We start from the raw sequence: 22,417 nt of genomic DNA on the forward strand, positions 1-22,417 counted from the left end.
CTTTTAATCCAATCATCTGATTGTTCCGAAAATTGAATTGACTTGGATCTCTGACCAGAGAGGAGAGAGAGAGAGAGAGAGAGAGAGAGAGAGAGAGAGAGAGAAATGATGACAAGTGATGTTTGAAAATGAAAATGTTCTCTTCTCAATGGATTAGAGGATCACTTTTCACTGATCACTTATTATGCTGATTATTGGGAAACAAAACGTAAGGTTAAATTAATCACTTTGTTAAACCTAACGTACATTAAATAATAGATTATATTACACAGAGAGTGAGCGAGAGAGAGAGAGAGATAGGGAGAGATTGAGAGGAGTAAAGATGATAAATTGATGATGATGATATAATAGCTGTTGTCAGTGTGATTTAGTTAAAACAAAAAGTTCGTGTTGATGAAATGATTTGCATTTTATGTAATTCCATTCAAATAGATATTAGCTTTGGGATCTTCGCTCTCCTTTGGTTGATTGTTGTTTCTTTGTCAATTATATTTTTCCAGGAAATCAGTTGTCTTCCTAATTCCTCTGGAGATCCATAAATCTGATGATAATCATCATCATCATGGTAAAACTAATGATGGTTTTTGATAGTTGATGTTGATCCCAATTACTCTTTTCATATACACTTAGATTATCCATTAGAATCATGACAAGTTATTTAATAATCATATTTCTTCATTGAATATCTTTATTTTTCTCTCTCTTCTCTTCTGCTTTTTCTCGTCAACAATTAACTATGATGATCGTAAATTACGCTAAATAATAGCTCCTTTATCTGCCAAATTGGTGCCTTCAAGTGAATCAACTGATGTTGGTGCTTCACTGTTCCTTAATTGTTCCGTTACTGGTCATCCAATAGATTCAATTGTTTGGGAGAAAGATCATAAACCAATTAAAGGAGATTCATCTGAATCAGGAATTCGTTTGGTGGCAAAAGATTTAATTCACATTGAATCAGTTAAAAGTAAACATGGTGGCACTTATCAGTGTTTCGCTTCCAATGAATATGAATCTGTCCAAGCATCATCGCTATTGAAAATCAGAGGTAAATTGTCAACAATCAAACGTTTCAAATCCTTTTAATCCAATCATCTGATTGTTCCGAAAATTGAATTGACTTGGATCTCTGACCAGAGAGGAGAGAGAGAGAGAGAGAGAAGGTGATGAAAAACCTAAGAAAAGAATAGAATAAAAAATAGAAATAGAATTGAAAAATGTCAATGAAATTCAATTTATAAGAACAAGAAGAAGAAGAAGAAGAGAGAGAGAGAGATTGGTAAGTGGAGAGTGTAAAAGGTAAGATCCATTTTGGATGATAAGAAATAAGATTGAGAGGGTGAGATTTAGATGATGATCCTAAACAGAGAGAGAGAGAGGGGGGGGAGACTTAAATTTCTCTCTTGTGTCTATGGGCACACATGAAGAGTGAGTTGGATGATAAGCTGATAGGGTGGGATTATTAAGTTATCCAATTTTTGAAGTAAAAAACGCTTACCAAATTCTCTCTCTCTCTCCCTCATCATTTTCTCTTCTTGTTTTCAACACTCAATTTCTTACTCATCATCGTTTTTTTTTGTTCATCTTCTTCTTTTTTCTTCAATCACCTACATCATCCTCATTTTTTTCATCTTCTCTTTTTCTTTATGTGTATATTTTTACTCACCAATAATAATTTTCTCTCTCATGTTTTGTCTTCTTCTCCTTGTCCTATGGCTTCATCTTTATTTAAATTCCAACTTGTCACAACATGGCTTCTGTCTTCGTCATCATCATCCTCATCTTTCTTCTGAATGTTGATCATTTGTTCACAAATTGATGATGATCATCATTTTTTTTTCTTCCCCTGTTAATGATGGCTCATGATGATGATTATGATTTATATCAACAACAGATGATCCGCCTGAATTTAAGGAAACCTTTAAATCATCAACTCTTGATCCTGGTCCTTCATTGTCATTGAAATGTGTCGCTGCCGGTAATCCGTTACCTCAGATAACATGGACTCTTGATGGTTTCCCGATTCCCGAAAGTATGAGAGTCCGATTTGGCGATTTTGTCACTAAGGTAAGATGAATAAACTCCAAACCAAATTAATTGTTATTCCCTGTAATTAACCAGAAAACAAAAGATGAGAAAAAACAAAAATAGATTAGTAATGGAAGCGACAAAAAAAATCAGTTAATCTTCAACAGGATTATCCTTTTCTCTAACCAAATCAATCGTCTGATTGGAGCAAAAGGTAAAAAAAAGCGTCAAATTTGAAAATCAATCAACTCAATTTACTCTCTAATTGTAAACAAATGTTACGATGATAATCAACTTATTATTTGTTTACAATTAACAGAATATAAAACAAAAGTAAGAGTTAAACATTTACCCAATGTGTTATTTACTTAGTTAATTGAATGTATGTATTTGATTGACTTTAATCACAAACCATTTTAGTATCACAATAAATCAATTGGATTAAATGAGTTTCCTTTACTTTGATGACTTTAAACCCTAAAGGTTTTGTGTTGCCTTTTGTTTTCACAATCAACAATTGTCGATGAGATGAGATAACCAAAGTAACTAGTAAATTGTCAATTTGATTAACAAAATAAAGTCAACACAAAGATAGAGAAACAATTGTAACAAAATTACAATCAAGATTCACACTAAATCCGATTAACTTTTTACCTTTTTTTCCGGAGTAAAACCTTAGGCCTAAGAGAGAGAAAGAGAGAGAGAGAGGGAGAGACACAAATGAGAAGATGAAAAGAAAACAAAATCAATCCAATTTACAGCGAAATACAAACAATCATTTAACAAAGAATCAAGAACAATCAACAAGATTATCAAAAATTTACCACCACAATAATTTAAATTGTAAAAGAAAAAGAAAATGATTGAAAAGAAAAGGGAAAGTATAAAAATTACGAAGATTGAAAAAATCGAAAAATCGAAAAAACTTTTTTTCTCTTTAACATCTTCATCCTCATCTTTTATTAGCATCAAATTTTTTCTCCTTCACTTTTAATTAACTTGTGAAGGAAGAAAAAAAAAGTAATAGAAAACATCGTAATTGTTACCAACCCATTTAAACCAATTTACAGTTACATTTATCTCCATCTTTCCGTATCCCTTTTTCTCATCATCTTTCATCATGATGAAGTTTCAGATTGATGAGGAAAGAAGATGAAAGTGAAAAAAACCATAAGAAGATGAAGATGATGATGAAAAAGAATTACATTGATTATCATTGGTAATTTAATTCTACCAACAGAGGAAGTCTCTCTCTCTCTCTCTCTCTCTCTCTCTCTCTCTCTCTCTCTCTCTCTCTCTCTCTTAGAGAGAATGATTCTATCATTAGGAAATCATCATCTTCTTCTGAATATTTAAAGAATCAAGAATTCATTTAGAAGTTCATAAAATTCCATGAAAATGATGAGCAATATTCACACAGAATTTTCTCTTCATCTAAAATTTGCAAGTAACTTTTTTCTCTTCATAATTTAATTCATTGCGATTCTATTTTTTTTCGAAGAGAAAAAAATAGAAAATAACTCATTTGAAATGAGAACACTGAAAATATTACTCAAGAAATAGGAATTGTAACATTTTATCAGGTAAAATTCATGGTGATGAGGAAAAAGATGCTTACGGTTGAGGTTAAATGATTGATTCAAATTGCTTGAAGGAAAAGGAAATGATGTGGTTTTGAGAAGATGAAAATTTCATCATTGGAATCAAGTGAAAGGTTAAATAGCTTTCTCTTTATTATCCTCTTACTTTAACCATCATGACAGAATTTTCTTCAGTAATTTAAGGTGAAAATTATATTCTTCACATGGTAATCATGAGATGATGATGATGATAACGATAATGATGAGGATGCTTTTCTCTGATAATTTATCGCTTTCAATTTTATGTATTTGCAAACATGAAGATGTAACATTTCAGTTTTCAATTGATTCCAATTGATATTTGCAATCATCAACATCTTTTGAAACTTTCCAGTTTTCACCATGAAATTTGAATCTTAATCTATTGTTCATGATGATTTCATGAGAAATTTAATTTAATCAACATTGATGATTGTTCAGTTAACTTTAATTTTGTGACTTACTTTTTTTTTGTTGTTCATCCTCTTACACATTCATTGATAGTATCAAAGTTTAATTGAATTGATTTCATGTGAATGATTAGTTGTCAATCAATTACTAACCAATGAATGAATCAAATGAATCATTTAATTGTATTATTATCATCAAGTCAAGGGTTGGGATGGAAAAGTTTCCTTTCATTGTCATGATAATTTCATGGTTAACTTAATCTCTAAAAAGGTATTGAAAGGATATTATTTCTTCATGAGAGTGAAATGATTTTCAAGATGATGAGGATGCTACGATAACTATTAAAAGGATGAGGATGAGGAAAAATATATATAATAACATTGTCTTGGTGTAATGGTCAAGATACCATGTTTCCGGTCATATGAGTTGGATAGTTATCATTTCATCAGTATCTCATTTCTCATTTCTCATCCGCATCTTTCATCTTCATCTTCATCTTCATCTTTCATCCAACATCCTTTAACCTGACTATCTAATTATCATCACATCTTAAAAACTTATCTTCTCATTCATGAAGGATGAAAGATGAAGTTAAATATCTGTTCCTCTTGGAACTTGAAGGTTGTGAAATGGATCCATGAATATCTTTTAGGAATCAGTCTCTCTCTCTCTCTCTCTCAGCCCTTGAACAAAGTTCTGAAGATGATGAGATATCATGATGAAAATACGAATGTTAAATGATAAGAATCTGAAAACAAATAGATGAGCAAATAATTTGAAGATGGTCAACTATCCGTATCTAATTTGAAATCAAATTTAGATTTCGGTCAAAAAGAATCCCTTGAATTAGATTACATCAGATGATGATGATGATGATAAGATGACCTGAGAAAGTACATCTTCATGAAATGTGAGTTATCAACAAGAATCAATGGATAAATGGTCAAGATGCTTGAGTAACAATTTCCTTAATCCATACAAAGAAATGACCTTTATCATCCTAATCATTTTTTTTTTAAAAATCATGAAGCAAATGATGAAGATGGACCCATATAAATTTTCCTAGGAACGATGATAATGATGATTATCAACCTCACATGATATAAATTGAAGCTATTGAAAAGGTTATTGATAATCTTAATCCAATGAATTGTAACTCATCATCATTATTATCATGATGATGATCAAGTTTCAAGACTCATCAGCACTTTAATATTGTCAAGTTATTATTGAAAATGAACATGATGATCTCTCAGTTAACTGAACTTCATCATCTTGTTGCTCATTGATTTTTACCTCATCACTTTTGAGATAATCTGATATTTTTTTTCAAGAAATCAAAAAAAAATCTTGATTGCTGAAAGTAAAAAAAACTCATTGTAACAATCAAATGTTGACAGCCATTAATATCAACAAGAATAACATCATCATTATCATCTCAAGCATCATCATGTTCAGGAAGATGATGATCATCATCATCATCTAAGTAAAAACAGCAACTTGACTTTTCATGAGCATTTTTCATCATCCTCATCCCATTTGACCCATAATTTGAAAAAAAAGTAACAGATATAAAAAAAGATGATATAAGATGATGATGATGATGATGATAACTATCATCATCGCCATCATCAATTGTAAAATTGTCCATCCATTGATAATCATATTTCATTTCTCAATTTTGGTAACAGTCTCATTCTTATAACTAATATACATCATTTTCTTATGATTTTCTCTCTCTCTCTCTCTCTCTCTCTCTCTCTCTCTCACTGACTCCCTTTCTCTATCAATCTTTGTTCATCTTTACTCATCATCAATTAACAGGAAAACTTGGTGGTCAGTTATGTTAACATTTCGGACATTCGGGTTGAAGATGGAGGTGAATACAAATGTAAAGCTGATAACGGTGCTTCCGCCATTGAACATGCTCAACGTATCAACATCTTGGGTCCACCGATAGTAAGACCCATGGGCAATATAACAATAGTTGCTGGTGATGTCCTGCTAATTAATTGTCCAGTCGCTGGTTATCCGATTGAATCAATCACATGGACAAAAGGTAAACCTCCCAATCAAATCAATCAATTCCACCTTTCAGCCCATAAACACTCATTCATTCACTCACATAGCTACAAAGTCTCAATGTAAAAAAAACTTTCAACATCAACATTTGATTATTGATTTATCATCGATGGTCAATATCGATTGAAAAAGCAGAAAAAAAACTCATTTCCTCTGTGATTTTCTCTCCCTCTCTCTCATCATGAAACTAACTCAATCTCTCCCCCATCCATATACACCAATAAACATAAGTCGACAACTGAATGACCAGTGCTGGACTCAGTCAACTGGGAATTAAATTATAAAATGAACTGAATACTACTCAATTCAAACTGACCAACCATGGACAATAATGTTAACCATATTTAACATCGTATCCTATTATCATCTTATTTACTTTTTTACATCATCTCTTGTCTTCATCATCATCTTCCTCTCTTATGAGTTTTTTTGTCTCTTGGGTTGATTTGAGTTCTTGTCCGAGTTTTTCTCTGGTCATTTTTTTCCCTTCTTCCTTTCGTCAGTTTATCTCTTGATAGATTATGTTGGTTATTAGATTTTTTCTTGCCACTTCCATCAAAAATGATACAAATTAAAGTCTCTTCCGTTACAATTAAGCCCGAAATCAGATTTATCATCAATGTTATTATTCATCTTCCGGTGACCTTTGTGATCGGTCTGTAATTAATTTTCGCCCTTCAATCAGCATATTGTTATTCTATTTTCGAACAATTTTTTTTCTCTTTTCTACTTACCCACCCACACAAATTCCACCTCTTGTGTCTATCTAATTCAACCTGTTATTTGTCTTCCCACCATGAGCTCTTTTTCCTCTCTGTCAGTTTGATATTCACTCTATTTAGTTTCTCCTTTTTTCTTCATTCCCTATTCACCCTCCCAGTGCCTTTCTCTATCTCCATTTACGAGAGAGAGAGAGATCTATCTATCTCCCTCTCTTCTTTTACTATCTTCATAATGTTATATTTGGATTTTGTGCAAGAGGAAGATAATGATAAAGATGATGAAGAAGACAAAAATACAAAGAAGATGAAAATTGACTTTCTCAATGAAGTAAAAGCTTCCAGGCTGAAAGAGACTCCAAGAGTCGTGGTGATAAAATATCAGAATAAAAGTCAAAGGATGATTAAGCTTTAGATGATCAGCTCAGGCGATTCCATCTCCCACCATCAGCATTTCCCACCCTCTCCAAAGAGAGCGAAGAGAGTGAGAGAGTACAAAACAATTGATTGATTGTCCATTGAAAACTCACCAAATGATGATAACTGTTTTTTTTTCAATTCCATCTCATGAGATTTGAATGAGATTGATAAACAAATAATTCTGACTGAAACTACCCTGTCAACATGGTATCTTTATTATTATTAGTCTTATTTTCATGATATCATTGAGTAATAAATTACATTTTCAATGATTAAATTACAATCAATATCAGTATAATGACAATCTTAAAGATGATTGGATTAAATATCATCAACCCTTTACCCTCTCTCATACATAATCAACACACTAATCAACTTGATACTTAAAATCATTTCGATAATAACAATGGAAATTGAATCAATAATTAAAATACTAATTTACTTGATTAACTAATAAGTTGATTTATTTTTGTTGAGTATTCATTTTATATCTCTATGGGTTCAAAGAGTATTATTATTACATATCAACAATACCCTTTAAATATGTTATATAATTAAATGACCGATTATAATTATATGACAAATTGAGACAACTAAGTTGTCTTTCTCACGACAAATTAAATGAATCAAAAGTAGTAACTACAATTGGTAATTAATCATATAGCAACAAACACTTAATCAGAATTACTAATAAGACACAATGTGGGTGATGTTGAACTATTATAAAGTTTAATTAATTGATCTTAGATCAATGTTTGGTTAATGAGTAACTGGTAAATGAAAAAGAGTCACTATTGATTGAATTAATCACTATATATATCATATGAGACGGAAAAGGAAACAAAGGTAATAATGAGATGCAAAGGTGAAGCAACTAAGTTGCTTGAGGGGAAAACAACAAATAGGGAAAAGAGCACAAGGAAAAGGGATTGTTACAAAATCTCACAACATCCTCCCCGATTGAAATTAAACAATATCTCCACGACCTGTGACCTCGATTTGTAAAGATCGACCATCCTCAACTGGGCGATCACATGGCAAAACTACCAACTGAGTTGGTTTGTAGCATAACTGATGCTTCTTTAAGATTTGATCATCTTTAATGACCGTGTGGTCGAAGCGCATTATGGGTCCAACTCTTTGTCCGAGTTCTTCTTCGATCTTAGATCTTAGAACTATTCCTGGGGCGTTTAATGGAATGTCAGCAATGCGAAAAACTTTATCACCAAATCGAATGATGAATTTAGTAAATTTTCCTTCATGGTCTTTAACGCTTTTTATGTTGTTTGATGTTGCGAATAATCGAGGCTTTTTAATTAATTGTAGTTGATCCTCCAATTCTTTAATCTTTTTGTCTTTATCCTCATTAAGCTTTTCGCTTTTTTCTAATTTCGAACTAAGTTCGCTTATTTTAGCCTCTTTTTCTTCGGTTGAAGAAATTTGCTTGAAAAGTTTTCTTTTTAAACGATCCAATTCCCTTTTTAATGAACTAAGTTCATTAGTTTCCTTTGGATTCGGAGCCATACAGACTTTGAGATGATGATTAGAATCATGGCGATTCACTTGGCAGCTTTGGCAATTGTCAATATTAAACTCACATCGCCTCACATGATCTTTATAATATTTGGACGGCATAATTTTTTTACAAAAAGGTTCAAAATAACAAATACATTTTAAATTTTCCAAAATTTCCATCGATTTCTTTCCATGTTGAGGTCTTGGAACTAATTTCAAGTCCTTTCGACAATGAGGACAAGTGATGAACTGAGTTCGGGTTGTTTCCTCATACATGCGAATACATAAACCTGAACAAATTGAAGCTCGGCAGAAAAGGCAGGTAACAGCATCTTTGGCAAAGTTGAGGCAGATAACACATTCGAAGTCACGAACTAAGTTCGGATCGAGAAAACATTCCACCGAAAGATCATCGGGTTTAATTTGCTCTGATTCTTCTGAATGAACCAATGATTGGCTGATCCATTCTCTCCTCTCCGGTTGTGTACTAAGTACTGGGGCGTTGAAATCAACGTAATTAGCATCAGGTGCTTGTTGAGATTCGATGAGAATATCAATGGGATCACCACGAATTTCAACTGGTTCCCAAGAGAAAGTCGACTCAGGTAGGCGATACATAATAAAATTAACTAAGTTAATTGAAAAAATTTGAGCACAAAAAAAAAGCGTAATGAGAGAAAAATGAAAAATGATGTCAACAGAACTAAGTTCACAATACAAATGGCGAAATTAAGACAAGTGTAAACTAGTCAACCATTGTTGTAACCATGACAACCAAATTGACCAATGTTATGAATGGATTGTAAATGATGCAATAACTCCTTAGTTACTCTAGTTACCGACCAGCGCCACGACCAATGAACGGATTTCGATTATTAATAATTAAGATTCAAGTAAAATGTTAATCGGGAAAACAACTCAGTTGTTCAATTAGTGATTGTATCGTCAAGAATATCAAAAAGATCACCTCTTCGAATTTCATCAGCAGAATTATCACTTTTATCTAAACTTAGTTTAGTTTCAAGCTCTTGATAATTATTAATTGTTTCGAAGAATGGTAACATTCTATCTGCATGACAATTTTCCAATTTAACAGGACCACTGAGATTGATCAATTCGAAATTTATATCACTGAACTTTCGATTAATTTTATATGGACCTTTATATCGATCATTGAACTTCTTAGAAGTTCCTTTTTTCAGTATTGGTTGAGTTATAAGAACCAAATCACCAATTTGGAAGTTAGGTTGTTTTCTCTTCTTGTCGTAATAAGTTTTAGAAACTTGTTGGGCCTTTTCAATGTTTCTTTTAACTTCTTCTCGATGTTCGTCTAAACTTTTCATCTTTGTTTCTGAACTAAGTTCAGTCAAAACTGGAGCAAGTTTCAGTTTCGATTCCCAAGGACATCGAGGTTCAATTCCATGAGCTAAATAAAAAGGTGAAAACTTTGTTGTTCGATGTGGTGTTGAATTGTAAGCAAATACAACTTCGTCAATACATTGAGGCCATTCAACTGTTTTACTTTTTGAGTAAATTGATAATGTAGTTCCCAAATAGCCATTGAACTTTTCTGTTTGTCCATCCGATTGAGCATGATAAGGAGTAGTCCTTCGGTGTTCAATTCCAAATTGTTCTAAGAACTCTTTAAACTCTTGTGATGTTAGATTAGTTCCATTATCAGTAATTAACTTTTCAGGTACCCCAAATCGATAGAACCATCCATGAGTTAATGCTTCAATAATGTCGTTACTTTTCATTTGTTTCAACGGTATAGCGACCGCAAATTTTGACAAACGATCGTTGATCGACAATGCATATCGATAACCGTCTTTCGTTGTTGGCATGTCAACTAAATCTAATGAGATTTCTGAGAAAACTCTTTCGGGTCTTTTTATCGGAACCATGAATCCATACTTATTCTTAGACATAGATTTTCTTTTCTGACAAAAAGTACAACTTTTTACAAACAGATTCACATCTCTATGCATTTTAGGCCAATAGAGCCGCTTGGAAAGTTTCTGAGAAACTTTATTAACACCTAAGTGACCTTCGTCATGAGCATCTTTTAGTATTTTACACCTTAAAGATACCGGAACATAAGGGACCATTTCTTGGCCTCTACGACGATACAACAATCCATCAACGATTGAGAATTTCTTTATCAATCGCTTTAACTTTCTCTTTGATAATGTTGAATCACTCATCGTAGAAATGATTTTCTTCGCATGAGAATCATTTTCTTGGAGTTCTGAGAACTCATCATCTCCAATCATTTCAATATTAATAACGAAACTTTCATCTTCATCTTCGTTATCGCCTTCACCCTTGGGCAATGGATAACGAGAGATACAATCGGCATCACCATGTAATTTTCCAGATTTATATTTAACTTCGAAGTCAAATTCTTGCATCTTCAATGACCATCGAGTTAGTCTTGGAGTTAACTTCTTAGAAGTCATAAACCAACATAATCCACAATGATCGGTTATAACGGTAAATTTTCGTTGAAAAAGGTAGTGTCGTAACTTAGTTACTGACCAGACGATCGCCAGGCATTCTTTTTCTGTTACACCGTAATTTAATTCAGTACTACTCAGTGTTCTTGAAACATAACAAACGGGTCTGAAGTTATTATTTTGATCTCGTTGATACAATACAGCACCAATACCATAATCACATGCGTCTGTGTGTAACTCAAGTTCTCCTTCCGTTTGAAAACACATTAACACTGGTTTACTTGTAATTGTTTGTTTCAATTTATCGAATGAACTTTGTTCAATATTAGTCCATTGGAACTTAGTTCCATTTTTCAAGAGTGCATGTAGCGGCCTTGCTATTTCACTAAACTTGGCGATGAATCTCCGGAAGTACGAACACAATCCAATGAAACTCCTTACATCAGTTACACTTTTTGGTTCTTTGAACCGAATAACAGTTTCAATGTTACTTTCACTCAGAGTGATTCCATCCTTTGAAATGTTGTAACCAAGATAATCAACATTATCTTGATTGAATCGGCACTTTTCTCTTCTTAGTTTTACATTATTTTCTTTAAGTCTTTGGAGAACTTTTCTTAGGTTATCATCATGCTGTTTCTCCGTTTTACCAAAGACCAAAATGTCATCGAAGTAAATGTAACAATTTACTCCATTTAATCCAGCTAGAACTCTGTTCATAGTTCGCACGGCAGTTGCAGGAGCATTTTTGAGACCAAATGGCATTCTTAAAACTCAAATAATCCTTGTGATACCACGAAGGCTGTTTTCTTCTGGTCATCATCTTTCATCTTAATGTGCCAGTACATGGCGGCGACATCCAGAGATGAAAATTTAACACATCCTTCAAGAATATCCAATGCATCTTCCACCCTAGGAATAGGATACGGATCACTTTCAGTGATCTTGTTGAGAGCTCTGTAGTCAACACAAAATCTTGTCGATCCACCTTTTTGCAACTAAAACGATTGGACTTGCCCATGGACTTTGACTTGGTACGATTATTCCTTGAGTCAACATATCATTGACCATATCTCCGATCTTTTCTCTTAGAGAAACAGGTACAGGATAAGGTTTAGCGTATATTGAGGATGATCTCCAGTGTTAATTTCGTGAGTAACACCATCTATGAGACCAACATCATTGGCGTTCTTAGCAAAGACATTCTCAAATTCATCCATTATCCAATCTCCGTGTTGAACTGAGTTCACTTCGTTTTCAATTGTCTCTTGAACTAAGTTCACTTGATTATCAGATTGAACTGAGTTCATCTCTCTGAATCTTTTTGCATTGATTATAACTACATCATCAGCAGGTTTTGTTATGTTAACTATTTTCTTAGAAAATATAATTTCAACTCCATGCGTTGAACAAAAGTCTGAACCCAAAATTAGATCATGACTTAATCTTAACATGACGATAAATTTCATTGGTATAAGAAAACGATCAACCTTCATTATACATTTTACATAACCGTAAGGTTTTTCTTTATCACCATTTGCCATTGTTAATGGTCCATAATTCCAGGGTAATATTTCACAATCAGATTTTATTCTGAAATCGTTTTTCATTAAGCTTACTTTGGCTCCTGTGTCAACCAGAGCTGGGCTTAGCAAGCCGTTGATTAGCACGTTAAGCGATGGTAACTTAAGGTTAAAGTTGAAATCAATTGCAGCAACGCTAGGACCAATCGTCCAAGTATCGACCTCCACAGAACTTAGTTCAACCATGTCTTGTGTTGATGACTCGTTGTTGAGAGTTTCATGTTCATTTCCATGATCTTCACTATCAATTACATTAACACTTTTCAACCTTCTCTGGTTGTACAAACTTAGTTTGTTTTTATCATATCTTCCTTTATCAAAAGGTAATTGACAATTGACTGAGAAATGACCTTTTTCCATACAATTATAGCAAATGATGTTGGCTGGGTCTTTTTTCTTTATAATCGTTGTTGTAGTTTTTGTCTGTGAAGTAACTTCACTTTCAGTTTTCTTGACTGATTTCTTATTATCATCTCGATTTTTAATCACCTCACTTTCGCTGATTAACTGAATTTGATGAGCTAGTGTTTCCAGAGAGCGATTACCTCTTAAAGCTGATTGAATTGAAACACGATTAACCTCCTTCAGCCCTCTCAGGACGTGGGTAATTACCAAATCTTCAGGTAGATTCCCATGATATTCCTTACACATCGCCAACATATCATGATAATAATTCGAAATTCTTTCATTGTATCCTTGTTCTCTTGCGAGAATTTTTGAATACAAGCAAATTTTATCGACTTCTCTTACGTAAGTCTTTTTAAACACTTCTAAGAAGTGTGCCCATGAATGACCTCCAGGCGTCACCTTGGGTAAATACACGTACATGAACCATTTTTTCGCATCCTCTTTAAGACATTTACCAACAGCACGAACTAACTCTTCGTCTTTCCAACTATTGAGAGCCGCTTCGAATTCAAATTCACTCAACCATTTTGCTGCTTCACTTGGATTACCCTTAAACACGGGAAACCCATCGATACTCAACTTAGTTGAGCTCTGAGTGAATGTCTCTAAAATGGATTGGTCACATCGATTGTTCAAATTCTGAGAATTTGTATTGATTCGACCTTGTCCCATACCTTCATTGGGTCTATTGGAACCGACTGTGTTAACATTTGTCCTTGTGCTGTCCAGTAATGTTGAGTTCAATTGGTTAACCTCAATAGCTGATAACCTCGTGGCCATCCCACTCAAGCACGCTTTTGTACTTGTGTCGGTTTTATCAATTTTGTCTTCCAATTTTCGCAAACTTTCTTGAACTGAGTTCAATGTTTTCATCATCAAGTCAGCAATTGAATTGGAACCCATGTCTCTTGAATTTGTTCTGGGTCGTATTCCACCACTAGCACTTGTCGAGGCCCCATTGTTACTTAGTAACAGGTCTAACTTACTAGATGCTAGTAACGAGTCAGGATTTTCTTTGTTTGACTCTCTATCCATTTCACCAAGTCTTACTCGAATACAGAACTTAGTTCACACCAAACACGTAGTAATTTATTGATCACACACAATAATTACTGTTGTCTTTTAATAGGACCAACACCTTAATTTATTGATCGAACACAATAAATTAATTCACAAGAAAAATTTGAACTTAGTTCACACAAAACAATAGTTGATCTTTACTACTTGACAAACACAAAAGTAGTAAAAGAATGAGTACTGAGCTTAGCTCTTAAAGATGTACAGAAAAATTAAATATTCAACTGACTTAATTCCTCCCCTCCTTAAGACGAGAAGCGGATCAAAAGGGCATCTCCACCAGATGTTATATAATTAAATGACCGATTATAATTATATGACAAATTGAGACAACTAAGTTGTCTTTCTCACGACAAATTAAATGAACCAAAAGTAGTAACTACAATTGGTAATTCATCATATAGCAACAAACACTTAATCAGAATTACTAATAAGACACAATGTGGGTGATGTTGAACTATTATAAAGTTTAATTAATTGATCTTAGATCAATGTTTGGTTAATGAGTAACTGGTAAATGAAAAAAAAGTAACTATTGATTGAATTAATCACTATATATATCATATGAGACGGAAAAGGAAACAAAGGTAATAATGAGATGCAAAGGTGAAGCAACTAAGTTGCTTGAGGGGAAAACAACAAATAGGGAAAAGAGCACAAGGAAAAGGGATTGTTACAAAATCTCACAACAAATAAAATCCATTTGATTTACTTTTTTTCCCTTGTAATAGTTATATTATCAGTCAATGTTTTAATTATTGATTAAGATTCAATGATTAAGGATTAAGGCTTAGATTGTGTTTATTTAATGATGATAATATTATCTGCTATTCAAGATTATGTTCAGAACTTGAGTTGACGATTTATCTGTTTACTTGTATATCAACGTCTCCATAGTAAACAGGGTTATCCATTATCCATTGGGATTTTTATATCACAATCTGAATCAAGGTTAAACATGTAAGAGTCATTCATATTAATTAGTAGTTTATTATGTTGCCTGAGTTTTCATCATCATCATCATCATCAATATAATCATTTGTATCATCGTTGTCATGAGGGAGTTGAGAATCAAATGTAATATCAATTGAAGTGTTTACTGTTGCAGGGAAAACGATATTGTGAGTTTAGGTGATGAAGATTGTGAGGATAAAGATGATAACTGATGTAAGGAGAGTTCAGAGAATCAGATTTACATGAGTTTCTTGGGTGGGGTAGCTTTGTGAAATGATAGAATTGCAAGTTACATAGTAAACAGATACTCAAAGAATGTCAACTTGAAGACAAGAAAAAGTCTCAATATTTTCATTGGTTATCTTTATCAAGAGAAAGAGAGTTGACAAATTTGAAAAGATGAAATTTAACTCACCAAGAGTAGAAATAGTCAATTTATACTCTAACAAGAATCTATCTTCATCATCCTCATCATCATCATATTAATCCATTTCTTATCATCTTTAGCATCCCATCTCTCTGGTGTATATGTATCCCGATTCCTCCCTTTTGAATCGTCTGAAAATCATCCTGGGATTTTGAGAATGACACTTGATTTTACTTGCTACATTTTCCTATGACATTTTCACTATTGAGACATTGACTGACATGAATGGTTTTCTGATCATCATCATCATCATCATCACTCTCTCTCTCTCTCTGTTATCATCCATTTTTGATATATTTCAGGAGGCCATAGGTTACCCGATAATCATAGACAAAAAGTTCACGATAATGGTTCACTCGAAATCCATCAAGTTGAAAGCTCTATTGATGAAGGATTTTACACTTGCCTTGCTCGTAATAAACAAAATCAACAATCGGAATCAAGTTTATACATTAGTGTTAAGGGTAAGTTAGTATATCTGTTTTTTACTGATACAATCAACTTACAATAATCATCATGTTGATTACAATTTACATTAAAACTGCCAAAACACTGAGAGAGGATGAGATTAGATTAACAATCAGCTTCTTATAAATGTGATGGATAGAAGAGCGTAAAAAAATCACCTCTTGTCTATTGGATTGAGTTTATCATTTCTAATTATCTTTTATCTGACATAAATTGTTAATCGGTTACACAATTGGAACATAGTGATTATCTTGATGAGAGATTATCTTTATGATATAATTGTCGGTTATTAGGATAAATGTTATTGTTATAGAATTGCGTTAATGTAAAAGAGCAATTTTCTTATCTACTATGTAACATGATAAAGGTAAAAAAGTTATTCAATAGTAAACAAGAAATTTATGTCACATTTAAGGAACAGGGAGTGGGAATGAATAGGAAACCCACTGAACTTTCAGAATTATCATCATGATGAAACTGAGAAAACAACAGAATGATAAAAAGAAAAGAGCAAAGCCCATTTGCTGTTCTCTCTTTCTCTCTCTCTCTCTTTTCTCTCTTTGAATCGAGTATTCTACTCGAGTTTTTTTATTCTTCTTCTCTTCCTCATCATCATTATCATCTTTATCTCTCTCTCTCTCTCTCTCTCCTGAAGTTATATTTTTAGCCTGAGAAACTGAATATTACCTTGAATTTAGATGAGCCTGTTAGTTGTCTTTGTGAGTTAAACTTTTGTTTATTAAATTTATATGAGTTGACTTCTTGATTTTCAACTCCCACTTTCATTTACAACTCATCATGTTCACCGGGTGGAGTTATTATTATCATCAGAATTATCATCATGATGATCACTTTACTTTTCTCATTGTTAACATTTATTTACCTTGACTCCACCTTAATAAGGTCCACTGTCAGTGACACAAAAACAAAAAGGATGACAAAACTTTTTCAAAATCTCTCTATTTATTGTTAGGATAATTTTTCAATCTTTTCGAGTTTAAAATTTTCAACTTTCACCAAGTTTTCACAATATTACATGAAGAATTTTTTATTCTCAAAGTTTAATCGACTTGTAAATTACTTTTACTATCTCAATGTTATCATAATAAATAACCAGCATCTCATTCAGAATTTATATCAATCATTAATGAAGATATAATCTTTGAATTTCACCATAAAACATGAGTATTTGAAAGGTGAAATTTATCTTTTCAATTCTCGATTGAAACCATTGCGGTCAATCAGATTTCGGAAAGAAATGATGAAATTTTCTCATCAACATTTTGAGAATTTGATTATTATTAAAATTTGAAATATTCTTTGGATTTATAAACTGGCCACTAATTGGACATTTCTCGTGTTTATCTTTTCTTATTTAGTTCGTCCAACAATCGCCAACTTTTCATTCCCAGTTAACCTTCGTGAGGGTCAACGAGCATCGGTCATTTGTACCGCAGCGTCCGGTGATTATCCGATTCATGTTAAATGGTTGAAAGATGGAGCACCCGTTATACTACAAAAGGGTATCAAGGTATCACAATTAAGTGATTATTCATCAATTTTATTATTTGAATCATTGGCGCTCGAGCATAAAGGTAACTACACTTGTATCGCGACCAATGAAGCTGGTTCAGCAACTCACACCGCCCATATGATAATACATGGTAAGAATTCAATATTTACTCTGAAAAAATGTCTCTCATTTTCTCATCTCCATGAACCAAAAAGATTCTGAAACTGAATTGAACACCAAAGGCTCATTGATGGGGTTTTGTGTTGACTCAACCATGATGGTGAAAAACTGATAATAATGATAATTTTCAAGCGAAAATGAAAATTGTCCCAAATTGAATTTGAGCTTTTTTCTTGTTTGACGAAAAAAAAAATAAGACTCAGAAAGATGAAAGTTCAGATGAGATGTTTTCAGTTGTCATCGAAATTGGGTTAATAATAATGGTACAAGTTAATGATGATAATTTAACAAGAATTTGTTGTCTATTGTTTCAACAATTATTAAATTGTCTCTGAAACGTTTACCTAACAACTACTAACGTGACTGTTAACACAAGTTCATTGAAAGTGACTTGAATTTTAAAATATATTATCATGAACTTTTTTTTTCGGTGTTCACTGTTGATAAGTATCTCAATAAGAAATGAGGAAATGATCATGAAAGTAAATAAGATGAGGTTAGGTTGTAGTGTCAATGGAAAAAGTAGATAACAGTGGGTGAAATTTTCTTTTGCAACTTTTTTCTTTCGTAAATAAACAGAATATGATTAAAGAGAATATTATTTGTGTGTCTTTCGAAAAGTTTACAATATCATTTGGAATGAAAGTTATCATGAGAAAAAAAGAATAAAATTCTAATGTTAGAGTATTAAAGTTTCATGTTGACATATGATCAGGAAAAGTCGAATTTTTTATTCTACTTCCTCGAGAAACTTTTTCTCCAAAACTTTGAGTTACGAATTTTTTTTTCTTCTCATTTCGATTTTCGAAATTGTCCAAAATCTGAACATGTTAACTTGGAGATTAGTTATTCTTTTTGTTCGTCAAAACCACTAATTGATTCAAATTGTAATTCCATTTAACTTGGAACCAGAATTCTCTGGGTAATTCTGATGGATAAGAAGTTTTCGGTAAAACAAAAGGAGAGAAAGAGATAGAAAATTATTCCAAATTAAGATAGAACTTGTGTTTATCACTAAGAACGAAGAAGAAGAGAATAAAATTATGAATAATTCGATACTATTATTATATTTATGTTCTTTTTTCTATTTTGGAAATTATTTCGAACTTTTCTCTTCAACAATTCGTACCATTTAAATAAAATAACAGTTTCCAAATTCTGGTGGGAATCATGAATCTATTCAGTTAAATTTATGAAAATATAACATATGAAAATTTATATTACTATTCATTGGATTCCATTTCTTGTTATATATTCATCATGATAATTTATTAAATTGAATCTGTTTGGATTAGCAGATTAATTTAATTTAATGGTGATGCTTAATTTTGAAAAAGTGTAATTAATGAAAGTGAAATGAAATGAATGATCAAGTTAATTGTTGTTTTTATATCAAGAAGCTTATTTTTTTATGCTCTCTCTCATATTAAAAATTTTTCACCAATTTAATCATATAATTTATATATTAATCGTACGATAACTGATTAACAAATATAATATCATCACAATCAACTGGATTAGCTGTTAATTTAATATAATAATTTGTTAAACTTTATTGTGATTGATTATAATTATTATGATACAAGATGAATACGATGAAATTGTAATGGTCACTAATTATCATGAGATTGTAATTTATTTAATTGTTGGCAAAGTATAAGATAAACTAATGGGATAACATTTATGAACTTTTTTCCTCCCGTTTTTTTTGTTTGCTCCTGTTTTCATGAATTACTTATGATACTTCAATGTAATCCAATATTAGGGATGAAGATGAAAATGATGAGGATGGAGATGAGGATGAGGATGAGGATGAGGATGAAGATGAGGATCATGATTGGGTGGAGTAGGTGATGAGGTTGTGGTGGTGGTGAATGTTTTTTGTTTCAATTGAATGTATTATTTAGATGGATCTTGTTTCCTTTCATCCAGAATTTTGTTTTTCTTGTTTCCACTTCCCAATTACTTGAACTTTTGCCTGGTGATAATTATCTGAAAAGCTTTTACAACAATTAGTTAATCATCATCAATCTTATCTCTCAAAATTTAACCAAATCAATTTTATTATTCATTAATCTTCATCTAATATTGATTAACTTACATGATTCGCTTTATAATCATTGATTATCCAAGTTTACTCTCAAATTGATCAGCAAACAAAAAAACTTTTCCAACATTTTTACATAATCGTAGTAATTAATTGAACCATTAAACTGCAATTACGATTGAAATAATAGATTTTCTTGATAATATAACAGTTCCTACCAATCTAATTGTCTGATAATCAGCTCGGATTCTAAGAAAACGAATCGATCCATTAGTGACTCATCATCATCGATGTTATCGAAACTTTATCAACATCGAAACCATTTTGACCTAACGATCTTCTCAATGGTCACTTCGTAGGTATTGACCGTATATCTGGTTGACCTTTGAATAACCTATTCGGTGATATTGGACTCGAAAATTTCTCATTGAAATGAAAAAAGTGTCGCTATTTGATTGGAATCAGTTCTGAACCATGTTGGCAAACTAATGATGAAAATAATTAGTAAATTGTGTAAAATTGGTTTACATTAATGTCAACAATTAGTTAACAATTTAAGGCATAAGTTTGATATGTTATCACAATTAAGTTAAACTTTGTTTACAGTATTAGTTAAACATTTAGTGAAACAATTAATTTTAATTAGCTAAATTATTTACTCGTTGAAAACATACAAGTAGCAACATTGATTAATTGTTGATGTTTAACAATTAAAGTAAATTAAAACATAAACTTCATCAATGTTTCTCCCATTATGATCAATATTAAGATGTAAGAAATGAGCCAATGATTAAGAAATTAATTAATTGTAGTAATCATCAGCTCTTAATCTTATCTACGATTAATTACCTTCACCAATGATCATTCATGATAACCGTTAAGAGGCAAATCATTTAATTTATAATTAAGTTAATCAGTAATTGGATTGGATTTACTTTTTCAAAGATAAATTTGATTGTTGACCATTAATTTGTATATAACAATTTACTAATTTCTTAGCCTTAAACTTTACTTAAATTAAATGTTAACTGTTTCCAAATGGTGATGATAAACTTTAAGCTCTTTTTTTAATTTAGTTTTAAATTATCATGCTGATGATTATTCAGTCTGAGAATATTTTGTTTCATTTATATCATTGTTTTCATTTTGTTTGTGTGACTTGAATATTTGATTAGATTTTGTGATATAAAACTGATTGTCAACAATTAAGAGTATTAATCAAGTTGGTAAACAACAATGGTAATGGTTGAATGTTAATTGTTTGGTCTTACAAGAGTTAATTGAAATTAGTTGAACACTCAAAAGATTTCCAACTGATTAACAATTCAATGGATGCGGAGGATAAAGAATGAGAAAAAAGCATCTTCAAGGATGAGAAAAGGATGAAGATAAAGAGATAAGGAGAGAAAGGATTAATTTGAATATAATATATTTACTTTGATTAAATTGTTTTAATTGTCATTAAATTGGTTAAGTACATGGTTCTGAAAATGGTGACATGATTGGGTGATAATGATGATAAAAGATGAGGATGAAAGTTTTTATCATCAGATGAAATGTAATTGAAAATGAAAGTTACAGATGAAGATGAGGATGAAGATGAAGATGAAGATGAGGATGAGGATGAGAATGAGAATGAGAATGAGAATGAGGATGAGGAAGATGACTGAAAATATGTCACCAATTGTGTCTGTTATTGGAGGAAAGGGTTTAAATTAAATTAACTTTGACACATAATCTATATCAATAAGGATGATAAGATGATGAGGATGATCAATTTTTTGGTATCAATCTCTTATATGGTTCTGTAAATCTGATGGATCAAATGAGATTAACATTATGCCCTCTTCCAATAATCATCATCTTATTGATTGTGAAGATGAAGATGATCACCTTGAATTAAGTTTATCGTTTCTAATTCCATTTTTTTTTTCTTATTAGTGCCTCCTCGGTGGGTTATCGAACCAGTTGACAGTTCGGTTGTTCAAGGTCGAAGTATATCGATAGACTGTCAAGCTGAAGGATATCCCATTCCTCGAATACGTTGGACCAAAGGTGAAGGTACGAAAATGCTGGAAAAATATTGTTATATATTATTTACTAAGAATTTGGAAAAAGTTATATTCGGAAAGAGAAAGTTGAATAAACTTTGAGAGAAAGTTTTTCATTCTTCTTAAGCAGTTCGTATCTTGGAACGGAAAATATTATCGAGTTTGTGATTCATACTCACGTAAAATTTAGATCTCAATTCAATCTCATGTCAATAATCATAATGATAGTATAATGATATCATGTTGTTTACTCAATATCATGTTCATGGAATCATTTCAATTCAGTGTTGTTTTTGTTTATCTCTCAATGATGATGATCAACTTTGATTCTCATATTAGATTTTTTTATTTTCGTCTTTTTTTGATTTATATTCATATTCATTTTTATTGCTTCCCAATTCATTTTAATAATAATAATAGAAAGTTGATTATTATCACTGGGAATGGATTTTCCATCTTCTC

At 31.9% G+C, this 22,417-nt stretch overlaps 1 protein-coding gene and 1 long non-coding RNA gene across 5 annotated transcripts in view; one reads left to right on the top strand and one right to left on the bottom strand.

Annotated features, from left to right (window-relative positions):
• The window catches only part of LOC128395125 (cell adhesion molecule Dscam2-like), a 62,458-nt gene that overhangs the window by 35,385 nt on the left and 4,656 nt on the right, over positions 1 to 22,417 (top strand). Inside the window, exons 5-9 of the mRNA XM_053355528.1 lie at positions 1,892 to 2,064; positions 5,880 to 6,114; positions 15,999 to 16,160; positions 17,544 to 17,828; positions 21,846 to 21,965. Coding sequence (XP_053211503.1) covers positions 1,892 to 2,064; positions 5,880 to 6,114; positions 15,999 to 16,160; positions 17,544 to 17,828; positions 21,846 to 21,965 — 975 coding nt within the window. The remainder of the gene's footprint in view (positions 1 to 1,891; positions 2,065 to 5,879; positions 6,115 to 15,998; positions 16,161 to 17,543; positions 17,829 to 21,845; positions 21,966 to 22,417) is intronic.
• On the bottom strand, positions 211 to 2,884 carry LOC128395127 (uncharacterized). 4 transcript variants are annotated; one of them, XR_008326500.1, is made up of 4 exons: positions 2,680 to 2,884; positions 2,378 to 2,571; positions 1,664 to 2,104; positions 211 to 1,172 (listed from the first exon to the last, which is right to left on the bottom strand). It is a non-coding gene; the product is annotated as an uncharacterized LOC128395127 (long non-coding RNA). The 4 variants fall into 4 exon arrangements; XR_008326501.1 differs by lacking the exon at positions 2,378 to 2,571 and having other exon boundaries at positions 213 to 1,172; positions 2,680 to 2,877; XR_008326502.1 differs by lacking the exon at positions 2,680 to 2,884 and having other exon boundaries at positions 213 to 1,172; positions 2,394 to 2,672.

Source organism: Panonychus citri, unplaced genomic scaffold, assembly GCF_014898815.1.
Source record: "Panonychus citri isolate SS breed McGregor unplaced genomic scaffold, ASM1489881v1 Contig00141, whole genome shotgun sequence".
Lineage (NCBI taxonomy): Eukaryota > Metazoa > Arthropoda > Arachnida > Trombidiformes > Tetranychidae > Panonychus > Panonychus citri.